A 26788-nucleotide genomic window follows, 5' to 3' on the forward strand; every position below is an offset into this window, starting at 1 on the left:
CTTTAACCTTGCCTTAACAAAGTCTAAGGTTAATCAGAAAAGCCATTTTTCCAATATGCACCATAACTCTCTCCAACCAAATTTCAGAGTTTTAAAATAGCTCCAGAATTACAAGTCTAGATGATCTGCTCTAAAATCCTTATACATCCTCTAAATGAAAAGGATTAATTTGGTCCCTGAAGGTAGCAACTGGACCAGAAGTACAATTTCTTTGGTGTGTTAAATTCAGGACCAACATTACAACTTACTTTCTCACAGCTTCAAAGTTATTCTTGACTACATACCAGTACAGGACACTCACTTGCAGACAGCTCCTTGTAAATATTCATCTAATTGTCACTTTTCCCACATTTCCAAACAAAACTACTACGCTAGTGTAACCACTGCTTGTAAAACCGCATCTTCAGAGCTATGCTGATCTCATTTGCAAAGATGCGGAAAAAGGAACAAAAAGAAATAGTCTTGTAAATCACTTAAAATTGGTCTATTCAAAAAGCTAACTTCTACACAGGTGCACACTTTTGTGTAACTCATCTTCATATGGAGTAATATTCTTCAACCAATGTTTGGGTTTTGTTTTGTTTTGTTTTTTTCCCCCACATACAGTATACTTTTTATCATACAAATCTATGAGCTCTTTGATGCACTGCTAACCTCTCTATGTTGTAGCTGTAGATGATGTTTGGTAGATACTGTTTCACTTCTACTGAAAAATATCCCAGCACATCAAACTCCTGATAACACACATTGGCTGCTTTTTCTAGAAATAAGAAAAAAACCAAGTGTCTCTGATACTGAGAAATTCTTAGATAGGGTTTAGAGATGTGTAAAAATATTAAATGTACCGCTGCAAGAGGACCAGATGCTTCGTCAAGCCTGAAAACCATGCCTCTGTTGGGAGCTACAGGACTCCTCTGAAGTCCTATTTTGAATTTACACAAGAGATACACAGCCAACTATAGGAGCTTTAATTCATCCTTATTGCATTAAACATGGCTATACTCCTCCTTCAGCAGGCAAAACATGCTCTGCTGCCCAATTCTTGGACTGGTCCCAATCCCGTACCACCAGCATAAGCTAGAGACCACATACAGGGGATGATTCTGTTGACAGATGAAACAGAAACAAATCCAGAGCATTTCAACAGATCTGTCCTAGCTTGGCCATACTGACAGAATTACAAATCTTTTTAAGAAATGTAAGCAAATACAGTTCCAAGAAATGAGAAGGAAGAACAGAGAAGTGTTGATTTTTCAAACATGCTTTATTGGAAGAGAGTTCCACTAAGTAAAGATTTTATTTTCATTCTCCAATTTGTATTTTTGTGCTTTGAAAAAATTCATAGTCTTGTCTGCTGATCTGTGTGGAGACCTCAAAACCCCATTTTTCAGATCCTTATCCAAAACAGAAACCCCAAAGGATTGCTCACCTGCTTGAAATTGCTCCTATGCATTTGTGTTTAAAGAATCTGGAACAACTTTTCTAGCAGCTGAGAAATTAGACATTGAGTATGGAAAGGTTTTGGGGGTTTTTTTTGAAAAAAATTTACCCCCCTCCCCCCAAATATTGCTTTGCTTATTTCCAAAATAACTCTAGTCAGTTTATACAGAAATATTCTCATTCATCTAATTTGTGATTTTGTTAAGGAATGACAGAAATAAAACCCATGGAAAAAAAATTAGTGTAGAATTTTGGCATTCTATAATTAGATGGTTAGAAATCACATCTAACTTAGCCAGAAATAAGAACATTTCATTACCAGGATACGTAGATACAACCATCCCTTTCGGTACAAAACCTTTGGTAACAAAGACTCCAGTTCCAGCAGACACCAGGAAACTTCGGTCTCGAGTATTACTGAACCCTAGCGTATTAAACAGAACTTCATCTGGACTAAACTCATGTTGACTCTGATAGTTACATGAATTTACTTTTGATTGCTTCCGCTCAACAGTCAGTAATTCCAGATATTTACATTTAATTTCTGGAAGTAAGGCCAAGATATACATTTGTCTACTGAAATAATTTATGAACAGAGCTTTAAATATTTTTCAGTAGTGTTTCAAGGACATCATCAGAGATAATTTTGTTTTGGGAAGCTTTCGGGAACATATCAGAGGGTCCTGTAAAAAAAAAAAAGAATATCTTAAGATTACATTTTTGCTAAATACAGAAGAGTCATTTTACAGCAGCAAGTTATCTGCACTATTGTTTTAAATCTAAACTCTAAAGAATATTCTTTCATACTGGTCCTACTATAAAACCATCATCTGATGTATTTACAGCAACACAAGTAGGTTAAATCCCACTGAGCTCTTAGTGACAGACATACCAAAAATCAAATATATATATTTTTATATAAACTTTGATAATCAAATATAAGTTCATTACACTTTAAATGAGGAGAGAACAAATATTATGCTGACTAGAGACATTTTAATTTATGTTACTTACAACAATGTCCTACTCATTTAAATTCAAGCACTACTTTTACTTTTGAAAAAGTGACAGCCATCTTATCGGGAGAAAAAAAATTAGGAAAAAAAAAAAAATTCTATCTGGCTGCTTCCAGCTCTGATTTTAATGTTAAATACCATTCTAAAGTATCCAAGTATTAGAGTTTTACACCAGCGAAGTGTCACAGAAGGCTGAACCACTTTTGCAAAGCAGCCACGTCCCAGTGAAAAGCCCGAGTTAGCTCCTGCGGTACCCCCGATCACTTCCGAGAAGAGGGGGGAAAGCAGGGTCTCAGCCACGGCAGCCTCTCGCCCTCAGAGGGGAGCTCTCCCCCACCTCCAGCAGCTACTCAAGGCCGGAAAACCCTGCGGGAAACCCACCAGGCGGCGCCGGCCGCCGACACCGGCTCGGCCGCCGCCTCAACCCGCTGGAGGGCAGCAGAAAGGGCGGCGGGGTAGGCTTCCCCCCAAGTGGCCTCGCCGCTGCCTGGGGGAGCTGCCGCTTGCCTAAGGCCTGCCCCTCCGCCTCACCTGCGCTTGCGGCGGAGGTTGAGGTCCAATCAGGGCACGAAACGGTACGTGTAGGCGTCCCAACGCCACCGCAGTGCGCGCAGCATGGAGCCGGGCAAGCGGCGCCTGCTCCCTCACGGCCGTCCTGGGCAACGCTCGCTCTCGAGTCACGCCCGCGCAGCCGGCCCAGCTAATCCCTGCTCCAGACGCGCGGCCGTATTTGCGTGCGGAGCTGCCATGGGCCAGTGGGGCGTGCGGGGCGAGCAGCCCGCGGGGCTCCAAGCTCCAGCCGGGCCACGGGTTTCAAGCAGCCAAAACCCAGGGCCCGGCCCGAGCTTGGAGCTCCGCGAGCTGTAATAACAAGCAGTACCCCACACATGAGATCAGTCATCGCTTAGGAGGATAGATAAAAAACAGTACATTTTTAAGCAGCAGATACCAACTTTACTTAATGTAACATTGCTATCCACTTAACACACATGAAGGCATAATTGCAATTCTTTTTTTAAATTTTAAAAATTTATTTTTAAAATTAAAATTGACATTGTTCTACTTTATTTAAATATACCTAAGTACAAGTCAGCCCATCAGAGCACTGAACTGACTGACCAAGAGGGCTTCCTCAGTCCCTGCCCACCATGCATCTGAGGCACAATCCCATCACTCCCTAGAGCCAGGGAAGGATACCCAGGGAAATATGGATGGATTGACTTGTCCTGCACAACCTAACAGCTGGGCAGGGAGCAGCTTTCACACAGCTAAGGAGAAAAGGCAGCTCACAAGGACCATGAGAAACTTTTTAATGCCAACATGGAGTTGTTCATCAATGAAACTGGACTCAAGTGCAGTTGGGACTCTGTTCAACAGCTGACAGCATATGAAGAGCTAGTTAATCATAGGATGCTACATATAAAGTCATCTTTGCACCAAAAAATGGAGAGTTGCAGGTACTGTGTCCTGGTTTCAGCTGGGACAGAGTTAACTCTCTTCTTAGTAGCTGGTACAGTGCTGTGTTTTGGATTTAGTGTGAGAATGATGGTGATAACACTCTGAGGTTTTAGTTGTTGCTAAGTAGCGCTTATCCTAACCCAAGGACTTTTCAGTTTCCCATGCTCTGCCAGCAAGCAGGTGTGCAAGAAGCTGGGAGGGAGCATAGCCGGGGCAGCTGACCCGAACTAGCCAAAGGGGTATTCCATACCATGGAATGTCATGCCCAGTATATAAACAGGGGGGAGTTGGCCAGGAGGAGGGGATCATTGCTCTGGCATGGGTCAGCAGGTGGTGAGCAATTGCATTGTGCATCACTGGGGTTTTTTTCCTTCCCCCCCTCCTTTTTTTTTTTGTTATATTCCTTTTCATTACTATTATTATATTTCATTATTACTATTGTTAGTATTATATTTTACTTTAGTTATTAAACTGTTCTTATCTCAACCCACGAGTTCTGCCTTCTTACCTGATTCTCCTCCCCATCCCACCAGGAGCAGGGGTGGGGGGGACAGGGAGTGAGGGAGCAGCTGTGTGGTGCTTGGCTGCTAACTGGGGTTAAGCCACAACACACTGGAAAAGAAAACTTGTATCCCATGGGTGCATATTTGTATATGTAAATACATACACATATCTATCTAAAAGATGTTACATGTCCCTCCTGTGTTTTATTAAACAATCAAAAAAGGCAAGATCTGATACCAAAACAAGTTAAAAAAAAAAAAAATGAGCTAGAAGCAGCAGTTGAACCCCACCTCCTTGACAATTCTACATTCAGGAGCAATCCAAACACTATCATCAGCTCATCTTTCCGAAATTGTACTGTGCCTGCATCTAATGATGCTGAAGACTTAGCACCTCAGATGATCCACTTCATAGGAGTAGATCAATAGCCCAGAGCTGAAACTTGTTAACATTTCTGTCCACTTTAGACTAGTATTTGGCCCTGGTGAGGAGGAGACATGAGTTATACTTTGTAGCATCATAAGCAACTGCAGCTCGAAATGTACAGCCCACTTACTGATGTGAAGCAGTCTGCATGATTTACAACAAACCTAACAAAATGAATATATTTACAGATCATGAGCATTTAGGACTCGAGTGTGTGTGGGGTAGGAGCAAAAACTCTTTTGGTGCCACATTCTACCATCAATGGTCTGTAAAATGAACCAAAAAATCCAGCAAAGAAAATAATTCAGCAATTGATCTTAAAAAATTAACTACATTATGTGTTGGTACCTAGGTGTAAGTTTACATAAATCAGCCCATATGCAAATGGAGCAACATTTGGGGAGGGTGATAAAAACATTTATCAATCAACTTCATAGAATGAGATTAAAAAAGTGATATAACATTGTTCATAAACCTTGACTAGAGTGCTAACACAACCTGGACTACATGCTATGACCCACCCAAGCCTTACTTGGTGTTCTTATGAGCAAGGTACTTTATTCTGACAAAGACCCCCAAATTATTCTTTACACATCATAAGTTTAGAACCTGTTAAGAGATAAAGATAAGAGTAATCTTATGATCTCCTTGGTCACTGTTCTGTCTCAGTCTCCCTTCTCTGCTTAGGCACCTACTTTCATAAAACTTGTATCTTTAATGCTGCTCTTGATCTGCAATTTTAGTTAAAATCTGCCAATGAAGTCAAAAGTTATTGGGAAAACAAGACAGAACATGACAGCATATATCTTTCTTAGGAAACCAGCTTAAAAAAATAATCATAAGCAGCTAGTGCTTCGGAATTGGTTTTCAGGTGAACAGAGAAAGCAAACCTGAAGTCACTGTCAAGGCTTAACTCCTAAATCTGGATCTGAACTCTTGCCAAGAGTTTGGGATTTTGAGCCAGACCCACCAAAGCAATGAAACAAGCAGAATTCACTTCCCATCTCAGAGCCTTGCAAATATTTATAAATTGCCTCTTGATTTACTCCATAATTCACTTTAATTCTATTGTTGGTCTTGCACATTTTTCCAAGAACAGGAACTGAGCAATGATATACTGCAAACTGAAATAACCGAGGGAAATAAAAGGAAATGGCACAGTACATCAGGGTAAGCCTCAGCCTTTGGCTGGCTCAAAGTGCTTTCCTGCCATCTTCTGGACTTTCTTGGTAATGACATGGAAGAAAGGTAGCAATTTACAACTGAAATTCTGGATTTCAGCAGCTGTGTGCCTTAATGAGAAAACATACATGTTTGCCACAGTATATGTATATTGTAGCTCTTAAAAGACAGACTGTCACATTCATGATTCAGCTCAGCAAGGAACACTAAGCAATGAGAGGAAAAGTTAGTAAGGGAAATAGCGTCTCAGGAGGTGGGCATCATCAGGGCAGAACAGCCATGCATGAGTTTACCCACTCAGATGAAGAGGAAATACATGATCCTCATAACATTCCAACATGCTCTGAAAGCAATCATTACCTTTCAATGAGAACTTGCAAAGATTAAACACTGTCAGACTTCAACCTATGACAGTCACGTAGAACACAACGTAATATTATTCCCACTAGAGAAACCAAAACAGGCATAACTTACTATTTGCCTGTGGAAGAACTGAATATGCCCTTTGCAAATGAAGACATTTGGTTCCATAAGTAGGTGTCTTTGACATTTACTGCCAACTGCTGGAGACAGATGATCTCTGCCATCCCTTGTTCCTAAAAAGGAGACTGCAACATTATAACTACCCACACAGTACTGTAAAATTCAGGAGTTTTATAGTAAATCAAATGAAGGAAAAATACCTTACACAATTTATCTTTTATTTAACCCTCACCATATGTTCTCCTTGACATTTCAGTTAATATATTTTTCTGATTTTAAAAATCAGATATTAGAATTTAACTAAAGATTGCTGCTGCCAAGTTTTGCTGGTGAATTGATATGTTCATCTCTATTTGCAGAAAAATCACATAAGTAATGGAGAATATAAAGACTGATCCTTCAAAATGTAGAATTTAGTAGTCACAAAAGAGGCTATAGAACACTTGAACTTAATTTTCAACTATCCAAAAATCAATTAATTTTAAAAATATCCAAAAAAAATCAGGAGAAAAACAAGCAACTGAAACAAGTCCTAGTTTTGTAATACATATTCAGATTGCCTGAATAAGGAAAGATTTGTTTGCTACTTAAATCAGAAGCAACAGAATCATTTCACTGAAAATCATGAAATAGCAGATTAACTTCCAAGATACACCTCAATGGCTCCAAAACTGATCTAACCAAATCAACTTGCTTGACTTGGCAATTAATAGTTACATTTCTGTATAATGTGACATTTAGATGTTTAATGTTAGATCTAAGGGCATAAGCAAAATGAGGTTCATAGATACAGAGCAGTTCCTGCCTTTATTATCAATATTTAGTGTTTGTTGCTGCCCTTTATCTAAGCATTCTTCATTGATATACCTAAGATATACAAATATCGGCTGATATTTGTATGTCATTTAATATTAGAAACAAAGTCTTACTATATCAAGTGTTATATATGAAATTGTGTATAAACAGTGAAGTGTACCAGAAATTTTATTCACATCGTTAAATTGAACATATTTACATTAAAATAAGCAAAGGACAAAATTTGTTCAAAAATTTATTTACTGTAAAGAAAAAACCACCAAAATAGGTACAAATTATACTATATAAAATTGGTTCAATGGGGTAAAAACTTAATTAAAATATCTTGATATGTTTAAAATAACGAAGGATACAATGAAGCCAAATTTCTTAACCCAGAGATTTCTGTAAAATTTGCTTGCACAGTAAGGTGCTAATAGAAGTTAGCCCTTAAGCCCTGGAAGTCTTAGGAATCCGTCACATAGCAAATATAATTTCATTGTGAAAGTGAACTTTGGTAGAAAAAAACTCTATAGGACACCTGAGGTAGTAGAAACTGGAATAAACAGCAGTAGACATTATTTACAACTTAAGTACCAAATAACATTAAGAACACAAAAAATAATTACACAATACAATTTTCAGTCCAGCTTTGATCCAAAGAAAATAAGAATATTGCATCACATCTGCATTTTAAAAACACCACAATTACCAGCAAGCTGAGGGAAAACACAAACTCAAACAAATACATTTGGACACCTAGAGGCAGTTTGAGTTTGAAATGTGGTAAGCATGGTGATCTACAAAGTAATACTGATTAGCTGAGGTTCATCAGTTTATACAGTTTACATTTCTGCCAGAAACAGCATTAATCTGACAAATGATCTTCCAGTACATGAATTGGCAAGAGGGCATCCTTTAAAGCTTGCACATAAGAAAGACTTGGAAACAATCTTATTAGAATGAGAAATTCTGAAGTGGTCAAAAAAAGTCAAGTACAAAACAGTTAGAACTACCAAACTTCACATTTCGGTATTATCTTTTTAACTCTTCAAAGTCTGCCAATCTTTCAAAACAAAGGAATGTAAAGTTTCCAAAAGAAACACATTCACAACTAATGACACTGCTTTTTATTAATATGAGCACTATTATCCCTGTAAACTTTTAAGATGTTTTACTTCCAATTTGTATTGTACATTTTTAATGTACTATAGCTTATTTAGTTTGTCCTGAGTCTTTGAAAGTAACCAATTCTATTTCAGTCCAACAATTCAACTGGCTTCTGAAGAGTTAAAAAAATAAAAATACTGTTCATAGGTTTTTTTTCCCCCAAAATTGATTAAACACAATGAGTATGATTTAAAGAGATCCCTCCTCTTAAAAAGGCAAAAGAAAAGCTGCCATTTTCCTTCAGCATTACATGCATCAATCTAAACCTGCCTTTAAAATAATTTTAAACACACACCTGCTAAAAACACAAGTTTTGCACTACAGGTGAAGTTTTACTTCACATTTTACTTAACCTTGTTTTTCAAGTCCAATTTTGTTTCTTGTTAAAATAAATACCTTTCTTATGGTAATATTTTTAACATTTTCAAATTAAATTATCACTAATGGCTACAGTAAATAGATGATGTACAGCAGAAGGAAAAACAGCAGGTAAAACTTGTTATCAGTGGAGAATGCGACCTCAGTTTTGTTACACAAAGAATGAGATTTGCTCATAGGTGGCACCTGCTCCCACTGAAGTACAGGACAAAGTCTCCCATAAACTTTAACAGGAGCTGGGTTTGGGGCCTTTGACATGAAACTTCTCTACACGATTTGCCAGAAGAAACTGCTATATGAAAAGAAGGCTCAACTTTTAGCATGATTCAAACTAAGTTGTTTTATGCAAAACTTTTATTTAAATAACCTATACTATCAGAAGCTGAAACACTGACTTGAAGATGGCATTTTATTTTATTTCAGATTTCCAGCAAATCTGTTTTTAAAACTCATGTCAGCAAGATGTTCCATGACACATTTTGCATCTTTTTCTAAAGACTATTTTAAAAGATCACATTTCCCTGAAAGTTAATACAATGAAAACAAACTTTAATTTCAAAATAAATTACATGACCAGCAGTAAATGCACAGTGAACCACAACTGCCTGCTCTTACTTTAAAAAAAATTTTGCCTTCTTTAAAGTATCCATCAGTATTTGGATTTATTACTCAGAGAACTTTGTATAATTAAAATAGAGATACAGAACTTCCTTTTAACCAGTGCTGAAAACTGACTAATTGCAGAACCCTCTGCTTACATCTACATGATGTGAAATGGAAGTGATTGCTATATTAAAATAGATCCTGAGCCCCTCAGCTGCTAGTATTGCTGAAAAAGTGCTCCAAATAAAATAAAAGTCACTTATCTGCTAAATAATCATGCAGATTTAAGGAAAAATGCTTTTGTGTTCATAGAGCCAGATGTTTGAAAGGCACAGTTTACAAGTCTGCACAAGTTGTGAAATGTTGCATACTGAACTTCAGTAAAGATCTTGATTTGTCAATCACATACTTAGGTAGGGTCCTCCACTGGCCTCATGTCCTTGATGTATCTATCATTAAGGCCAGCAGAATAATACAAGCTGCTGTGCTTAACTGCACTGCAAGACAGTTATCATATATTCAGTAGCATCTTCAGTATATCAGCCTTACACATAAGTAGCTACCATGTAGTACGGAAGACTGGGTGTTTCAGCAGCTCCCTTGATGGGGGTCTGTCCTGAGGTTGAAGTTCTAAACACCGAAGAGTCACATCTCTCAAACCAGGAGACAGATGTGAAGGGATTGATGGAGCAGTAGTTGCACTAGCAATCTGAACAAAGGGAAAAAATAACTTTTTTAGAAGTCGGTGATTCTTAAGTCCCCTCTCCTACCCCAAAAACCTTCAACAAGCTAATCATCTTCAGCTGACTAGTTATATTATGAGCTTTTATCCACTTAGCATATTTCCTACTGCAGTTTGAGGATTACATTACTGCTTCCATTTTATAAAATGGGTCTTAAGTTCCCTTTATGCTTCTTTCCCCAATAACACATGCTCTATTACTTTTCAGTCTGTCTCTCTCCTTGCACTTTTCTCTAAATTTTCCTCTTACAGCAAGATTCTGCAGTAACCATCTGCTAAGCAGGCCATAAGAAGAGCTCTTATGCCACACTTACAGGTGTTCTTTAGTCTAATACTTGCCATCACTGTTAACTGGCATAGTGTAAGCAAACATTGAGATATATTAAGCTAAGCGATGTTACATTATATGTTAAGCTGGGTATGCTCTCTTGCATTGTCTTACTGTATTTCTGCTACCACCCCAAAGGGCAATCTTTCTCAGATAGAAGCAAATCACTCCCAACCAAATTAATTTTGATCTTCTCTAGATCAAATTAAACAAGATTGAGAACACTAGGGTGGCACCACCTGATTCACAGACACAGAACCAAGACAATTACATCTCTTAAGTGATTTGTACTTAATTATAACATATTTGAATACCACTGTGCTAGTTCTGTTTTGTGGAAACACTTTCTTCACTTGTGCCAGTATTTTCTTTATTCATGCCTACAGTTCAACTAGATTTTTAGAATTAAATATACCTAATTGTTTTTAGTAAGAAACATGAATGCCAAAATAGATGACCTAGAAAAGGGAGGAATAATATTCATATATAGCATGGCATAATGGTAAATATCTTTCAGCAAAATCTGAACGTGGAACATCAGGTTTTTACCAAAGGACATTCCCCACTATGAAATATGAATACACACATAAATGTTTTATGGTAGAAAAATTTTTTTCTCTTGTATTTTACAAGATTGTAAAGAAAGTTCAAATACCAATCTTCTGCCTAGAGTCAAGATCAACTCTATTCCCAAATTTTTTTTAGCCTGTTACATTATGTATTTATATCTTAGAACAGAGCTTTTTCTGCATATTATTGTGTTGGTAGCCTTTTTTTTTTTAAAAAGCAAGTATGATTATTATGTTGGTATCAATATTGATTTTGTACTAACAGCTCCAATATAAAGAAGAGCCATTGCAACAAACCCTACTACTTGTATACTTTTCTAAAATTCACATTGCTGTATATGAAATTAGTCAGTGTCTTTTTGTAGCATATTTGTAGCAACAAAGTACCTCACCTTAAATATCAGAGCAAGATGATTGGAGTGTTTCTCTGCATTCCAGGGAGGTTTAGCACAAGCCATTTCTATAACAACACAGCCAACACTCCACACATCACAGCTCCTACCATATTGCTGACCTCTCAGAACCTGGACAGATCAAAGCTCAGATTATCCACTTCAAAGTCTCTTAACTCTAAGTAATTTAGATTTTAAAAAAGTCATCAATCAAGTGCATTCTGATTAACATTTCAGGTTGAGAGAGTGATCAGTGATGTAAATGCCATAAGATTTATACAGTTGTAGAGAGCTAGTAAATAAAATGCCTGATCAAGGGGCAAAGTATCTTGCAATAGTTAGCTTTTGACCAAATGGTCATTTGAGCTTTAATAACAATACTTATTATGTATCTCATTACAAACTACTTGGAACAACTTTGACAACAAGAAAGAAATGTCATTATCGCCATGTTGGAATAATTCCAATTTTTTAGAACAAGTACATTTAAAACACATTTGAAGCATTTACAGCAGTTTTCTGTTATTTGGCTGTATGAATTAGCTTAAAGAGTACAAACAAACTTTTTGAAGTAACTTCCAAAACGGTTTCTTACCTCCGGTGCCATAAATGCAATAGTTCCCAACAACTGTCCCTGAAACTCCCCAGCACCAGTTCCTTTTGATGCCAACCTGGCTGCAGCTCCAAAATCAGCAATTCTTAATCTATGACCTGTGCTGTCAATTAGCAAATTGGCACCTGTCAACAGCATAATAAAAATACTGCTAGTTGGCTTTTTTATTAAAGGCAAAAGGATAAACAGACACTCTTCCTCCCTCTGTTTCAAAGCTATAAATAGGTTGATGGTCCTCACCCACAATATCAAGAACTAAAAATCAAGGACAAAGTCTAATAATGTCACTTTTCTGTTATGCCTGAATGATACTGCACACAGCTTGAGGCTGTCCGAAAGATTTAGAGAAGCAATCAAAGTTTCAAAGTAGGGCAAACACAGGATTCTGGAACAATACCTGGAGATGGAATAATGAAAGAAAACTGTGACCTAAAATCCTGGAGGTTTTCATTGCCTGCAGCTCCCTGTGAAATTTAAACTTATTTCATCCTTAAGGAACTCTGAGTTGTCTTAAAAAGAATTAGAGCAATTGAAAGTTTTCCTATTTTAAGGAGAAATATTAAAACGCAAATATTTGCCATCGCTATGTTGCTACTTATCTGGATATCTCTCCAGTTTATGGACAGCTATAGTGACATTACAGGGAGAAGTTTAGTAAGACTGGTATTTCCCAATAAAATCCACATTTTGTTCGTCAGACAGTACAACTGTGTTTATGTTCAATTAGGATGAAGGAAGAAAACCCATCATAATATTCCTATACATTAGAAACCTGACCTCTTTATTTTACTATCATTTCAGGGTATTTACATTAATTTAACTAACAATCTTTAAAGCTATATGGCAACTTCATATTTTATTTGAACAAATTCAGAAAGAGAATTTTTCTAAATCATTGGCATAGGTAGCAAGTATCCCCAAGCATACTATAAATGTTCTGATTAATTTCAGTAATTAAAGGTTCTTAAGTATGATCAGACAAACCCAATAGAAATAACACTCTTGAGATGGTATCAGAGAGAAGCAATAGGTCTCAAGCCAAAATAGGTGCTGCTTTCTGAATATTCCTTTTTAAAAGACATTCTAAATAATTCTCACCTTTAACATCTCTATGGATTATCTGATTCTCATGGAGGTAAGAAAGGCCACGTAACAGTTGATCTGTATAATTAATAATAACAGATTCTTTGAAGGCTCCATATTTACTTAACAAATGAGCAACTGAACCCCCTAAAAGATTAAAAAAAATACAGTTTATCAACACTTATATTTTGTATTAGAATGCAGCACTGCCTCCTAAAATTGAAACTTGGTATTGATATTCCTAATTTATAACTAGATTCTCCCCCCCCCCTTAAAAGTTCCATAGGCAAAAAGTAATATACTTGGTTACTTAATTATTTTTTACCTGGAACTGTACACATTACAGACATAAGTCTTTATGCTTCCTAATATTTTCATCTGTCCTTAAAAGAATGTACAAACCCCTTAGTGTACAAAGTACTGTTGCTGATAAAAACTACATATATTTATATCTACATTTTGCACTAAGGTTTTCAAGTAGAAAAACGCTAGCTTTCTTTGGGGCAATAGATATGTGCAGCCTCCAGTAAGCGTTCCCTCCGAGGATCTTAATTTACTTTTGTTATCATCTAAGTACCAATATATAGAAGCAAGTATACAAGCAAGGAAAAGCAGTATCTTCCTCTGTTTTCCAAAAGCGGTATCTAGATCCTCAAGATTTTGGATTTCCATTGTGCCTCTCCAAGTAATCTAATTTGGGCTTGAATGAGGTAAAGATAACTCCTAACATTTCATTATCTAAATACTACTATTTCAGAAAAATTATACTAAGAGTTAAACACCCTTCGTTTTGAGAAAATATTTTCTGCACTATTGCTTGTAATAACATACTTGGGCTTTGCTTGTTAGCACTTTGGTATTGCTAAGTGGTTTCTGCCAAAGAACGTAAGTTAAGGTGCAATGTTTTCTTTTATAAGAAACAAGGATGTATAAAACACCAAATCTAGTCTTGGTAACTGGACTGCAACAACATATAATCCCATTCATAAAATAAAGCTCCTTCTTGAAAAAGGATATAAACTTTCTTGTACCTGCTCTGTACAATAATGAAGAGATTTCACTATTTATTACTAAAATTACTGCTTCATATAAAAGATTTGAACATGTTTTTCCCAAAACATCCTGCTTACTCCCTATTATTAGAAGTTTACTTCTCAAATGCCTTTGCATGTCACCTCACACATTTTACAAAAATGCTTGGGACAAAAACCAAGTGACAGGTATTCCAAACTTTCTAGCAAAATTATTTTTAATAATAATTTAAAATTACACAGGTACACTGAAAATGCAATAGTTTGATATATTTCCAACTGAAGTGTCTGTCTCAAAGTTTCTAACTTGTGATAGGTCAACCTTGGCTGGATGCCAGGTGCCCACCAAAGCTGCTCTATCAACTCCCCTCCTCAGCTGGACAGGGGAGAGAAAATATAATGCAAGGCTCATGGGTCAAGATAAGGACAGGGAGATCACTTCACCAATTACCTTCATGGGCAAAACAGACTCGACTTTTGTAATAATTTTTTTTTCCCCATCAAATCTGAGTAATGAGAAATAAAACCAAATCTTAAAAACACCTTCCCCCCACCCCTCCCTTCTTCCCAGGATCAACTTTACTCCCAAATTCTCTATCTCCTCCCCCCTCAAGTGGCACATGGGGACAGGGAATGGGGGTTTGGGTCAGTTCATCACGTTGTCTGCTGCTCCTTCCTCCTCAGGGGGAGGACTCCTCACACTCTTCCCCTGCTCCAGTGTGGGGTCCTTCACAAACTTCTCCAATGTGAGTCCTTCCCACGGGCTGCAGTTCTTCATGAACTGCTCCAGCATGGGTCCCTTCCACAGGGTGCAGTCCTTCAGGAACAGACTGCTCCAGCATGGGTCCCCCACGGGGTCACAAGTCCTGCCAGCAAACCTGCTCCAGCACAGGCTTCCCACGGGGTCACAGCCTCCTTTGGGCATCCACCTGCTCTGGTGTGGGGTCCTCCAGGGGCTGCAGGTGGATATCTGCTCCTCCATGGACCTCCATGGGCTGCAGGGGGACAGCCTGCCTCACCATGGTCTTCACCAGGGGCTGCAGGGGAATCTCTGCTCCAGCGCCTGGAGCACCTCCTCCCCTTCCTTCTTCACTGACCTTGGTGTCTGCAGAGTTGTTCCTCTCACATATTCTCACTCCTCTCTCCCAGCTACTGTTGCGCAGCAGTTTTTCCCCCTTCTTAAATATGTTATCACAGAGGCGCTACCACCATCACTGATTGGCTTGGCCTTGGCCAGCAGCAGGTCTGTCTTGGAGCTGGCTGGCACTGGCTCTCTATTGGACATAGGGGAAGCTTCTGGCATCTTCTCACAGAAGCCACCCCTGGCATCTTCTCACAGAAGCCACCCCTGCAGGCCTTCCCCCCCCCCCCCCCCCCCCCCCCCCCCCCCCCCCCCCCCCCCCCCGCTACCAAAACCTTGCCATGCAAATCCAATACATAATTCCTCATTTAAATTCAGAAATTGAGGTAGTAGAATTTTTGTTCAGGGCTTCCAATTACTTTAATTGTATGACAGATTAGGTATGGACAATTCCAATTCAAAAAAGGATGCCAGTAAGAATACTGCTTAAACTGTTCTGGAAGTAAACCTTTATACTGGTTACCAACAGCAATAAAAATATAAGTCTGCAAACTGAAGTGATGCATGGAATATTTTGCAGTATGAAACTACATAGTTCAAGACTCAACTGATACTTTCATTTTCTTTGGCATACAGTTGTTTACCTGCCATCCATTCAATAAAGAGGTTATAGTTACTCTTCTCACATGTAGCACCCAACATTCGAATAATGTTAGGATGGTTCAGATGACTCATCATCCTTATTTCTTCTCTCAGTGCTTCAACTACCTCTTCTTGCTCAGATGATGTGTTCCTGACATACATCACCTGTTTTGAAATATGGTATTCAGATTTACCTTACATAATTACCAGTCCTGTAACCACCCCCCTTCAGTACAGTAACAAGAATGGATTGTTTTCTGTCCCTTTTCACCATCTGGAAATAGCAAGTATTCTTTTATCTCAAGTCCCTTCAGCTGAGACCATATATCTCCATGTGAGACAGTCATAGAAAATTAAGAGTGATCTTCTGGAGAAGTACCAACAAAAATCTCTCCAAGTGTGGTGTGGGGAAACTTCCCTCTCCTCTACTTAAGCTAGGAAATTTTTTTTTTTTTTATTTTTTTTTTCAGATGTTGAAGAAAAGGAAGAAAGATAAGGCCTGAAACAGGATTCTGACAGTGATGTTATTTGTAAGACTTTTTACCAGTTTAACCATACTATCTGTTTCATAACTAAACCTCTTATCCCAGAAAGTCAATGGGCAAAAAAAGCCAATCAGAAGTTCAGAAATGGAACTGGAGCCAACTCCAGCTCCGATCCATACTAAATCTGAAAAAATAGTATGCTGCAGAGAATTTCCCCTGGGCCTCAGAATCATCATCATCTCTCCAGAAGGAGCCTTAAGGACCACATGGACAGTCCTACTCTTTCACAAGCAAAAGAGTTTCAAAGGAAAAATATGTGATGACAGATATTCTTTCCCTGATTAAATGTTTTGAAATTGCTCAATTTCATAGATATAAGTTCATTCTAGAATTAATAAGAAAATGTTAGGACTAAGATTCCCTCTATGTTGGTATCACTGATTCAGACCTAGGGCACCTTAAGTGTGGAAGATTTACTCACATCTAGAAACTTCCAAAATCTTGAGCGAAGCATATGCATTTGGGTCTCTTCTCAGTCACATTTTTGTATCTAATAATTTAAATATTAAAAATACTTGCCTCAAAGTTGGCTGTTGGATCAGAGGAAACAAGCATTAAACTACATTTTCTCCACTTAAACTGTTTTAAGAAAAAATCTTGACAAGGGGAAATTACTTTTAATAGCTATCTTTCAAATAGAGCATCAATTTGGGATCAAGAGACCTGGACTCCATTCCTATCTCTGTCACTGATTTGTGAACTTGATAAAAACCAAAAATGCATTTGAGGAACTATGAAAGAAAAGGGGCATATAAAAAAAGTACTTTTTTTCCTTTTAAGGAGAAGTAAAAGAAACTGAAAACATTATGTTAATTCCATGCACATAAAGACTTTGTATTATGTATCATGTGAGTACACTTGACAGGGAGAAGAGGAAGTAGGGAACAGAAGTCTGTGAGAGCAGAGAGCTTTTATATTTAATATTTCAAAGAAATACTGAAGAACAAGCACAATATATTCAAGAAAGTGACTATTTACCTGTTTTACAGCCATTAATGTCCCTGTTCCTACATCTTGAGCTTGGTAACAGGAAGAGAAAGCTCCAAGACCAATTTGCTGACCTTTAAGCCATTCTGCATCTTCTCTGTAATTGTGTTTTGCTTTGGTATGTCCAGGCAGGGTTTCTGGTGTCTGCAAATTAAATTCCAAATCAATCCCATGTTTACTAACATGCATCTAAAATGTAGACATTCTGGAAGGTTATGAAATATCCAAGTTTATATGCCTCTCCTCTCTCTTACAGTTATTTGTACTGCATGTCATACATGTTTCAGTTGAGACCAAAACACCAGTGTATCCCTTAATCCACATATTCCTACCGTACGTAAGAACAGAGAGCCTCCTCTATGTTACTACCTGAAGGTGAAAGGCAAGATGTAAGGACACAAATAGGAGCAAGACTTTTTTCTATTCCTGATCTCATGTCTAGTCAAGGTTTTAGTCAGCACCTATAGTAAACACAAAATCATGTTTTCTACTTAATTTATTTCTGTCATTTTATGCTTCACATGTTGGGTTTTGTGATCCTTTGCATGAGGTAACATTTCATTCCTCCTTCCAGTAACTACCAAGTCTGTTACCTTTCCTAGGCATGCAGCCTCACAAGCTTCCAGCACCTGTCTTACTCTCAAGTCAATACACTCAACCATTTTGTAAACTTTTATAAAATACTCCTTCCTTTCTCTACTCTTATTTTTTATGCTTTTGTCTATTTGCAAACAAACATCTTTTTTCTGATTTCTAAAGTATCTCACATCATCTCTCTCAAGATGTGCTGACAGCAAGATCTCTTCCTACTCTGTCTGCCTTTTCTTTCAGAAACTAATTCGGTTTTGTACAATTGCCTTCAAAGTAAATCAGCATTAAGACCCAGTACAGTTCTACTCCTGCATAAAAACTTTGTTCTCATTTCCCGTTTCCCCACTTTTACACTTTCTTCTTTGCCATTTTAAAGGTTGGTATATGACATGATGTGTCTCTTCCAAATACTGTCTCTAAACTTGTTAATAACCATAGAAGGATTTTGTTAGCACCCTCTACTAGTAGACTGTTTTACTCCAACTTCTAGGAGAGGGTATTGAGTCCCTTTGTTTTATACAACTTTGGAAATACAACAGCACTGCTTTATAAATTCAGTGACCCTCAGTTGAGACTTATGCTAAATTACCATATGTATACTTACATCCTGCTGAATGATTATATCTTCACCATTTTCAACCTGTAGTTGGGGAATTATTGGCAGGGCATCTTGAGATGCCGACATTGCCATAGCAATAGCTAAAGCTTCCTCTTCTTCAGCTTCCATCTTTTCCTTGCATTTTTGATTATGATTTACATCATCTTTGTAAGTATCATCATTTTCTGCCCGCTCAGGAGAAAGAACTGCAACTTCAGACTTGAATGTAACTGTGCCATCACTCATTGGCATGGAGGCCTCGAGCAGGTCCTCAATACTGGAATTGAGCTCTGCATTAACATCCAATTGACATTTCTCATCTACCGGTGTGAACACTGCCTCTTCACTTGGTATAACCACACTGCTACTACTATTGCCATCACACCGCAAAATATCATTCAGGTCAAGTGTCATATTGTTTGAGGTTTCTCCCTGCTTGTTCACATCACTTGGGGTGGGTTGTGATGGCTTTGGCCTGTGTATGTGACTGGATAGCAATGGCCTGGCTTGGGTAAAAACTGGAGAAAGTTTCTCTGGTTCTTTATTTTCAGAACAGTTTCTCTGAAACTGGAGAGAAAGTTTCCACTGTGTTTGAGGAGAAGGTGAGGGGATTTTGCAGGGGATGAATCCCTGAGGTCTGAGTTGAGAGACATCTGTTACAGTGCCAGCTAGTACAGATGGGTTTGAAGGAGACCGAAGCATTGGGAATAATGACTGAGAATGACTGGATAAGGGAGAAGAGTTCAAACACTGACTGGAAGGTTTTCCTTTTGTTTGAATGGCTGGCTTTGGTTGCTCAGTGGTTACTGATGAAACAGGAAGTCCCACAGCAAGGCCAACCAGCATCTCAGAAGTGTCCTCTAGACTGGCATTCAGTTTTTTATCACTTAAACTTTTCTCACTTTTCCTTGATAACTGGACAGTATTGTTAGGAGTATTACTTTCTGTAGCTTCTGGAGAGTTATCTGGTACAGGTAGCTGCAAAAAGCCTTCATGTTGACATTCCCCAGAGTACATTTCTTCCATGCCTAGCTGGATGGCATCTGCAATTTCCATTTCATCTGCTATTGCCATCAGACGTCGACGCATCCTTACGTAATGAGTTGAGCTTGTCACACTCAACATTTCTAACAGCTTTACAAAAACATGGGGCACTCTTGCCACCATTCTTGCTGCACTCAAAAATACTCTCCGCGATAGTTTTCCAACCATTGAGTGGGAATTGTCAATTGACTGCAAGGCAAAATTTAAGAGGGAGAGAAGTTTCTTATACCTGAAAGTTAAGAAAAAAGAAAAGAAGTGTCTTATAAACTGATACACTCTAGTTAACTAGTGCCAAGAAAGCCATTTCGAGATAATCTATTTAGCTGTCAGTTCTGCAGTAGAAAGGAGACTTATTGCTGCACTGGTGCTTCAGAATTGGTTTCACAGGTCAGAAGTTAAAAAAAGAAAGGCAACCATTTACTCTGTAAAGTAGGTGCACTTTTGCATATAAGTATACACTATTTGTTTACAGAAATTAAGACAACCATTTTTTGAAGAAATCACCAACACCACATTCAACTACAAAGAGTAATAGTCACATAGTGTAAGTACCTGTCTACTACAGTATCAGCCTGTAAAACACTCCCACAGACAATGTGGGGATAAAATTCACCAGGAAATTCCAACAGAAGTCTGTCTATTAGACAAAGTCGCCCCAGTAGCACTTGCCAGTTGCTAGACTCAGTTTGGATTCCGAGAATACAGTTTAAGACATAATCAACACCACCAATACCAATAGACCCTATAAAAAAAGTTGATAAAATAAGGATTAGATATGTTCACAATCTAAATTCTGATCTAAGAAGATCAGAACTATATCATACAGAAATATACAATGTGCACCCAAATTAACACCACCCTCCCCCCCCAAACTGCGGAGAGCAACACTGTTCTCTTTGCCATGCTGGCAAATACAGGATAAAACCTGTATTAAATTTAAAACACTTCAGTATATTTGCTTGTAATTATAATTCAATTATATATGAAGAGCTATTATTACCAGATTTAAGTATTTCTCTCCCAACTGCCAGCTCTCCCGCTTGGCCTTTACACATCTCCAATAGTGTTGAGACTGAAAGTTGGCTTGTTCGACTAAAATTAAAACAAAAGACCCAAACAACTTTTAGCAGATATTTTTTCTTGAAAGTATTTTAATCCTTACATTTCAATAGTCATTAGCTTGGAATCATGCTTGGAAAATTATTTCACATCACTTCATTCCAATACACTTCTATAATCCTCTATCTGTAAGCTACGAGTAGTTGTGACATTTTTTGCAAGGATACTTCCAGAAACGTAATGTCTATTATTAATAAAAAAACCCAAATAGAAATCAGCTTCCCCATTTCTCAAATTCTTTGAAACTTTCATGCAATAATCTCTTTATTAAAAGAAATTAGTTCAACTGCACATTAGAATCTCATCCTCTTGCACAAACAGGCCAAATCCAGGAATCCAGCACCATAAGGAACAGTTCTATTTCACTTATACCTTTAATTTTAGATTTTCTATTGCTAAACTATTGCCAGTGCATCTCTAGTTGCAGTTTCAGAAGCAATGCTGCTTAGGAACTAAACTGAGACAAAACCAAAAAACCCCCAAACAAACAAAATATCAATCTGGTGGACTTCTGCATCTAGTTTACAGTACAGCTGAAGAAATGGTTGGTCTGGCAGAGTGGACGGGGTAGCTTAGGAGAGGAAGACAAGGCCTACTCAAGCCAGAACTGCCAAATGCATTCACTCAGAATAGCCATCTCCTAACATTACACTATGAAGTAAAAAGCAGCAGTGTTATGTTAACACTTCATGACATAGATGTACAACAGCTTTTGTTGAAGTAGGAAACATACATATATATTAAAGATACAAGATTTGATGATTGGTACTTGCTGACTACTTAAATGGGAGTCATGAGAATTAGACCAAAGCAATATCAACTGAGACAGAGGGGATGGTTAATGACTGCACTCAACATATCTTCCTTTATTTAAGGGGGAAAAAGGCCTTATGCAAGCAGAGTATCATTTAAGATCCGTAAGTGCTGGAAAAATATAATCAGGTGCCTTCAAAACCTACATCTTTCAAGACAAGTTGGTTGGTAGCAACTAGACTTTAACAAAAACATTTATACATATGATCCACACATTTCATTTCACTGCCACCTGTAAATGGTCTCCTAGTTCCATATAAAATAGCAACAAATGAAGCTTCAAGAAATTTCAGTAACAATCCAAAATGAATTTGAAGTTCACGAGACACCATACCTGTTGGCATCTGCACATTTAACTAATATTGTCTCTACAACTGGCTTGAGAAGTTGCTGTAGTTTAGTCCTCTCTGCTAAAGTATGACAAGGAGTATATACCAGCATGGCTCTTAAGGTTTTCTAAGAGAAAGGAAAAAAAAATACATATGAAATCAAATTAGTTACACAAATTTTATTTTTTTTTTTTAAGAGTTGTAAATAGTTCTATATAAATTGCATTCAAAATATCAGTGAAATTTTCAAAGAATAAACAGCTTACTATATATTCACTGTTAGAATTAGTCATGTATTCTTTGAGATTGGAAAGAATATGGTTATACAAGTACTGTTAACACTTAGCACTGTAGCAAGCATTTCCTTATATTTGACCAGTGGAGTCATACCATTTCACTCTTGCTGAGGATTTTGTTCAACCCGCTTTCAGATGATGGTTAAAAGTCATCAGTGGTGCTCAACAACAATTATTAGGATTCCTGACTTCATATATCTCCTCCCTTTCAAAAATGAAGTCATTTGGAAGTTACTAGAATACAATGAGTAAACAACTACTTACTAAAGCAGCAACATACACTTTGTAGACAGGGTCGGCACAGACCACGGACAGCACACCACAGCAGGATTCTACCACCACATCTCCTGAGATACCGGTCTGAGATGACCCACTAACTGCTCCCAAAGCTCCAGCACTTGTGTTGTTTCCATTGCTACTTCCAGAATTTCCAGTGCTTTCACCATTAGCCAGTAATAGAGCACCACTAACGTCATGGGAAAGACGTCTAAGTGCCATCTCTCGTATATTCCAGTTTCGAGAAAACAAGCAGCCAACTAACTCCATTCCAAATACCTGTCAAGGAAAAAGTAACATTACAGGAGTCAAATTGAATAATACTGCAACTTGAGTACTTAAGCAATCAAAAAGAGCAAAGAAATGTTTCTGGTGAAAGATCACCTTAAGAAGCCTGACAGCAAAAGTGTGCCAGAAGGTAGCGTCTTAAAAAAGATTCTGTGATATCATTTATGATGTTTCATTTTTAAGTCATCAGTTCTCCAAAAACTCTGTTAAGAGAAGTGGGGGAATGACTGTATGGATGTTTCATTCACTCTGAATTTTAATTATTCAGTATGGAGTTTGTTTCTAGACATTGATATAAACAAGCCTGAAACCAAGATCTGGCTATATCAGACAAAAGTTACAGCAGACATATAGGCAATACAAGTTCTCCCACTCTTAAGTACATGATTCCTGCTCAGTTGAACCCACCTCTAGACTCTAGAGGTTATTTAGGTCATTCGGCTCCTGCAACCCAACTTGGGTAACAGTAAGTGCCAACTTTGTATTTATGTGACACTTGCACAACCAAAACTAGAATTAAGAATACTACATTTTGTTACATGGACCTTTAATATGAGGTCTGAGATGAAGTCCAAAACTGAAAACCCCAGTGAAAACAAGACTGGAAAACCTTTTCTGATGCAAGTTAAATATAATTCTTTCCAATAATAATCAACCATAAAGCTGATGGGATTCAGAATAAGTTTTTGAATTGTTGATTTGACAAATCTAGCAAAAACAGTTAAAAAAATCAGTTTTTACATTTGAAGCTTCTTTTACAAAGTAAAATTACCTGAATCCATGGCTCAGCTAAATCTTTATAGGCAGAAGGGATCTGCTGGACCCCATAATGAGTAAGGTTAAAATTGCTATCTTGGGTTCTTCTCTGTGATCCAACTGTAGATTGCTGCTGAATTTGTTGATGAACCACATGGAGAACAGAAGAAGAATCCACAGGGCTTGGCAATTCATGACTACAGATTAACAACAAATAACACGGATTAACAAATGGAAGACCAAAGTAAATACTTTAACATATTTAGGAACATCAACTAAGGATCCAGAAACAGATAGTTTGTTATACTCAGACTGAATCCTTACCTATAGAAATCATGAGATCTCCATTTAGATCTACAAAGAGGACATATAAGTGGCTCTCTGTTTCTTCTGCATTCTTCTGCCCCTGGAACACAGCAATGGGATAATACGTATTTCAGTTTTACAGTGCATAAAACCAGGACACGGCATTATTTTTAAGCTTTACTGAAGAATGTCAGTTTCAGGATAAACACTTCTGAACTGAACCATGTGCAGAAGCCTGATAAATATGTGCATTTAAACATTTTTGCACACAGAAACACTTCAGCTTAGCACTACAATTAATATTAAAGTTATGAATTGAAACACAGTTGGTTCTTGTGCCTCAAACATAAGCAATACTTTTTCAAAAGTATTAAAACATGGGAGATGGAATTTTATTTGTTAAAGCAAACTATTTATATACTTTAATGCAGTACATAAAAACATACTCCATAATTCACTATATAATCCTAGTAGATGACTTTCATGCATTCTAATGACAAGTCAGAGGGGTAAAAGTCTGTTCCTAACCTTGCTCTAATTGGACATGATCTTCTCACTCAGGTAAGAGGCTCAAACCTCTAGCTCTGCAGTTAACTTCTTTCTCAAAGCATTCACAAATCAAGTTGTAATTTGATAACTGATAAATAAGGCATATCAATAGTACCTGAATGATACCAAACTCTCAAAGAGCTACAGTCATCACTTAAGAGCAGGTTTCTGTTTAACTTTTAAAACAAACAAAAAACCCTACAACACACACACAAAGTTATAACACTTCTGCATATTTAGAGTCACCAGAACTTAACGAGACAAAGATGACAACATACATATTGACATGCAGTGGTGGTGTAATTTGTTCCTGCAGCCATCTTCACACACAGTTAGGCTCTCTTCATCCAGCATGCCTAACAAACAAATGGGGCACATCTGTTCTTCTTCATCCTTCATACTATAAAAATAAATATTTATGATTGTAAAAATGGCATATCAGAATTCAGAACAGGCTTTAACAGTGAAAAAGATTAAACTTCCAGTTTGGAACAGTCACTTCCAAATAACCATATGCTATTCATGAATCATTCTCCTAAACCTTGGTCTGAATAAGTGAGCAACCAAATTTTTAGAAGCACTGAGTACAGATAACACTTTGTTGAAATGAAAGGGAATGTCACAAAATGCATGACATCTTTTCAAACTAGGTCAGATACCAATTAGAGATTGAAAGGCCCAGCCTTGGGCACTTATCCCCCCCCAAGGCTTCTTTAAACAAAAGAATCTTTGCTTTTTTACTTATCCTTTGGTTTTGAAAAACTAAGAAATTTTTAGATTTTTGAAAGCTACATACATTTTTTTCCCCACGCTCCTTTCAGAGTATTGAGTCACAAGATAGTCTTTAGCCCATCACAGAAAACTGTAACTACTATTTGATGAACATGTAAAACAGAAGATAACAGCCACTCAAGAATTTTCTGCCACTGAGAAACAGATGTAATAGATTCACATGAACACTAATATACCTACATATCACATGTAGATTTAAAAAAACCCACCATTTTCCCTGTTTTATGTTGCTTTCATTTTATTTACCCCCACCTTAATTTTTAAATGGATATAACCAGATATTTCGCCAGAAAAATTATTCTAAACTTAAACAACATGTAATGAAAAACACAGATTTAATCTTCTGTAATATTGTTTAAATGTGCAAAACTCTTACTATTCATAGTAAAAATTTAAGTTATAGTTGGTACGTGTCTAAAAGTTTGCAGGAACCCTGTATTTGTTCAGCAACAGTATATTTTTAAAATAAAAATAATTCGTATATACATTGTTTCTATACATATATATTCGCTTCTATTTTCTTACAAATGGTTGACATTAATTTTTTGTCCTTGAAAAATCCACAAATAAGCTTACAGTGAAAAATTCAGTTCCATGGCATGTATAGAAACACAAGTATTAATTTAAAACTTATTTTTGAAGAATTAGTAGTAAAACAAAAATAACTGCAAGTCACAGTAATTATCAGAACTGAGTAAACTTATCTCAAACGAATCTGATGCTCAGTGTTCTCCAATACTTATATCGTGCAAGATTAGACTCACACAGAATGACAACTTATCTCATTGAATCAGTAATACTGGGAACTAATCATCAGGTATACTGGCAAACAACCGAAAAAATCTTTCATCCTGTCAAAAATGAAAACTAATGTAGCAAAGTTCACAGTCCAATAAAGCCATTCCTATGAAAAAAAAAAATCTTCCTACACAAGGTATGTAATTAAAGGAACTGGCTTGCCAAATAAACCAGTTAAATACATAATATACTCTGGAACTACTTATGTAATTTCTTTAAAATGACACAATTTGACAATTTGGAAAAATAATTAAAAGACTATGGGAAATTAAGATCAATCTGTATATCAGAATTATAAACCTGTCTGAATATATTCATCTAACTATATGCTTCTTATCACATAGTAACATATCAAGGTACTCCTTTAAGTTTCACTTTACACAAAAGAAAGCCTCAGTTTTGGTTGCCTTCTGTGGTTTGATCTCTCTATAGGATGTCTACTTCACTCAGTCCACTAACTAATGCATGCACAAATCACTTGTTTAAAAAAAGTTAACCAATACCTTTTCAAAATAAAAGGAAAAGAACAAGCAAAAGCGCTCAAGAAGTCAGAAAAACTATCAAAGAATCAAACATCACTTAAAATTGATAAGGCATCTTTTAATATGGTATAAACTATAAAAATCATAATAGTTTAATAACTCCCTTAAAATAGTTTAACCACTCATTTTGCATTAAGTGTTTTTTAAAATATATAGATATATAAAAAACATTTATTATATATGTTTACACAAACAGTACATTTACCCAGAAATTTCAATATAT

The 26788-nt window shown here is 37.1% G+C and overlaps 1 protein-coding gene and 1 pseudogene across 1 annotated transcript in view; both read right to left on the reverse strand.

Moving 5' to 3' along the window:
* Positions 1–617: 617 nt before the first annotated feature.
* LOC127027896 (SET domain-containing protein 9-like) lies at positions 618–6613 on the reverse strand (annotated as a pseudogene).
* Positions 6614–9722: 3109 nt separating this feature from the next.
* LOC127027897 (mitogen-activated protein kinase kinase kinase 1-like) overlaps positions 9723–26788 on the reverse strand; it is a 62324-nt gene continuing 45258 nt past the window's right edge. The window contains exons 8-21 of the mRNA XM_050913760.1: positions 24712–24833; positions 23903–23984; positions 23595–23775; positions 22523–22813; positions 21968–22089; positions 20702–20793; positions 20254–20443; positions 18664–19930; positions 17460–17612; positions 15939–16101; positions 13198–13329; positions 12082–12224; positions 11487–11618; positions 9723–10164 (exon numbers count right to left, since the gene is read on the reverse strand). Coding sequence (XP_050769717.1) covers positions 10015–10164; positions 11487–11618; positions 12082–12224; positions 13198–13329; positions 15939–16101; positions 17460–17612; positions 18664–19930; positions 20254–20443; positions 20702–20793; positions 21968–22089; positions 22523–22813; positions 23595–23775; positions 23903–23984; positions 24712–24833 — 3220 coding nt within the window. The 3' untranslated portion in view covers positions 9723–10014. The remainder of the gene's footprint in view (positions 10165–11486; positions 11619–12081; positions 12225–13197; positions 13330–15938; positions 16102–17459; positions 17613–18663; positions 19931–20253; positions 20444–20701; positions 20794–21967; positions 22090–22522; positions 22814–23594; positions 23776–23902; positions 23985–24711; positions 24834–26788) is intronic.

This window comes from Gymnogyps californianus, unplaced genomic scaffold, assembly GCF_018139145.2.
Source record: "Gymnogyps californianus isolate 813 unplaced genomic scaffold, ASM1813914v2 HiC_scaffold_101, whole genome shotgun sequence".
Taxonomy (NCBI): Eukaryota; Metazoa; Chordata; class Aves; order Accipitriformes; family Cathartidae; genus Gymnogyps; species Gymnogyps californianus.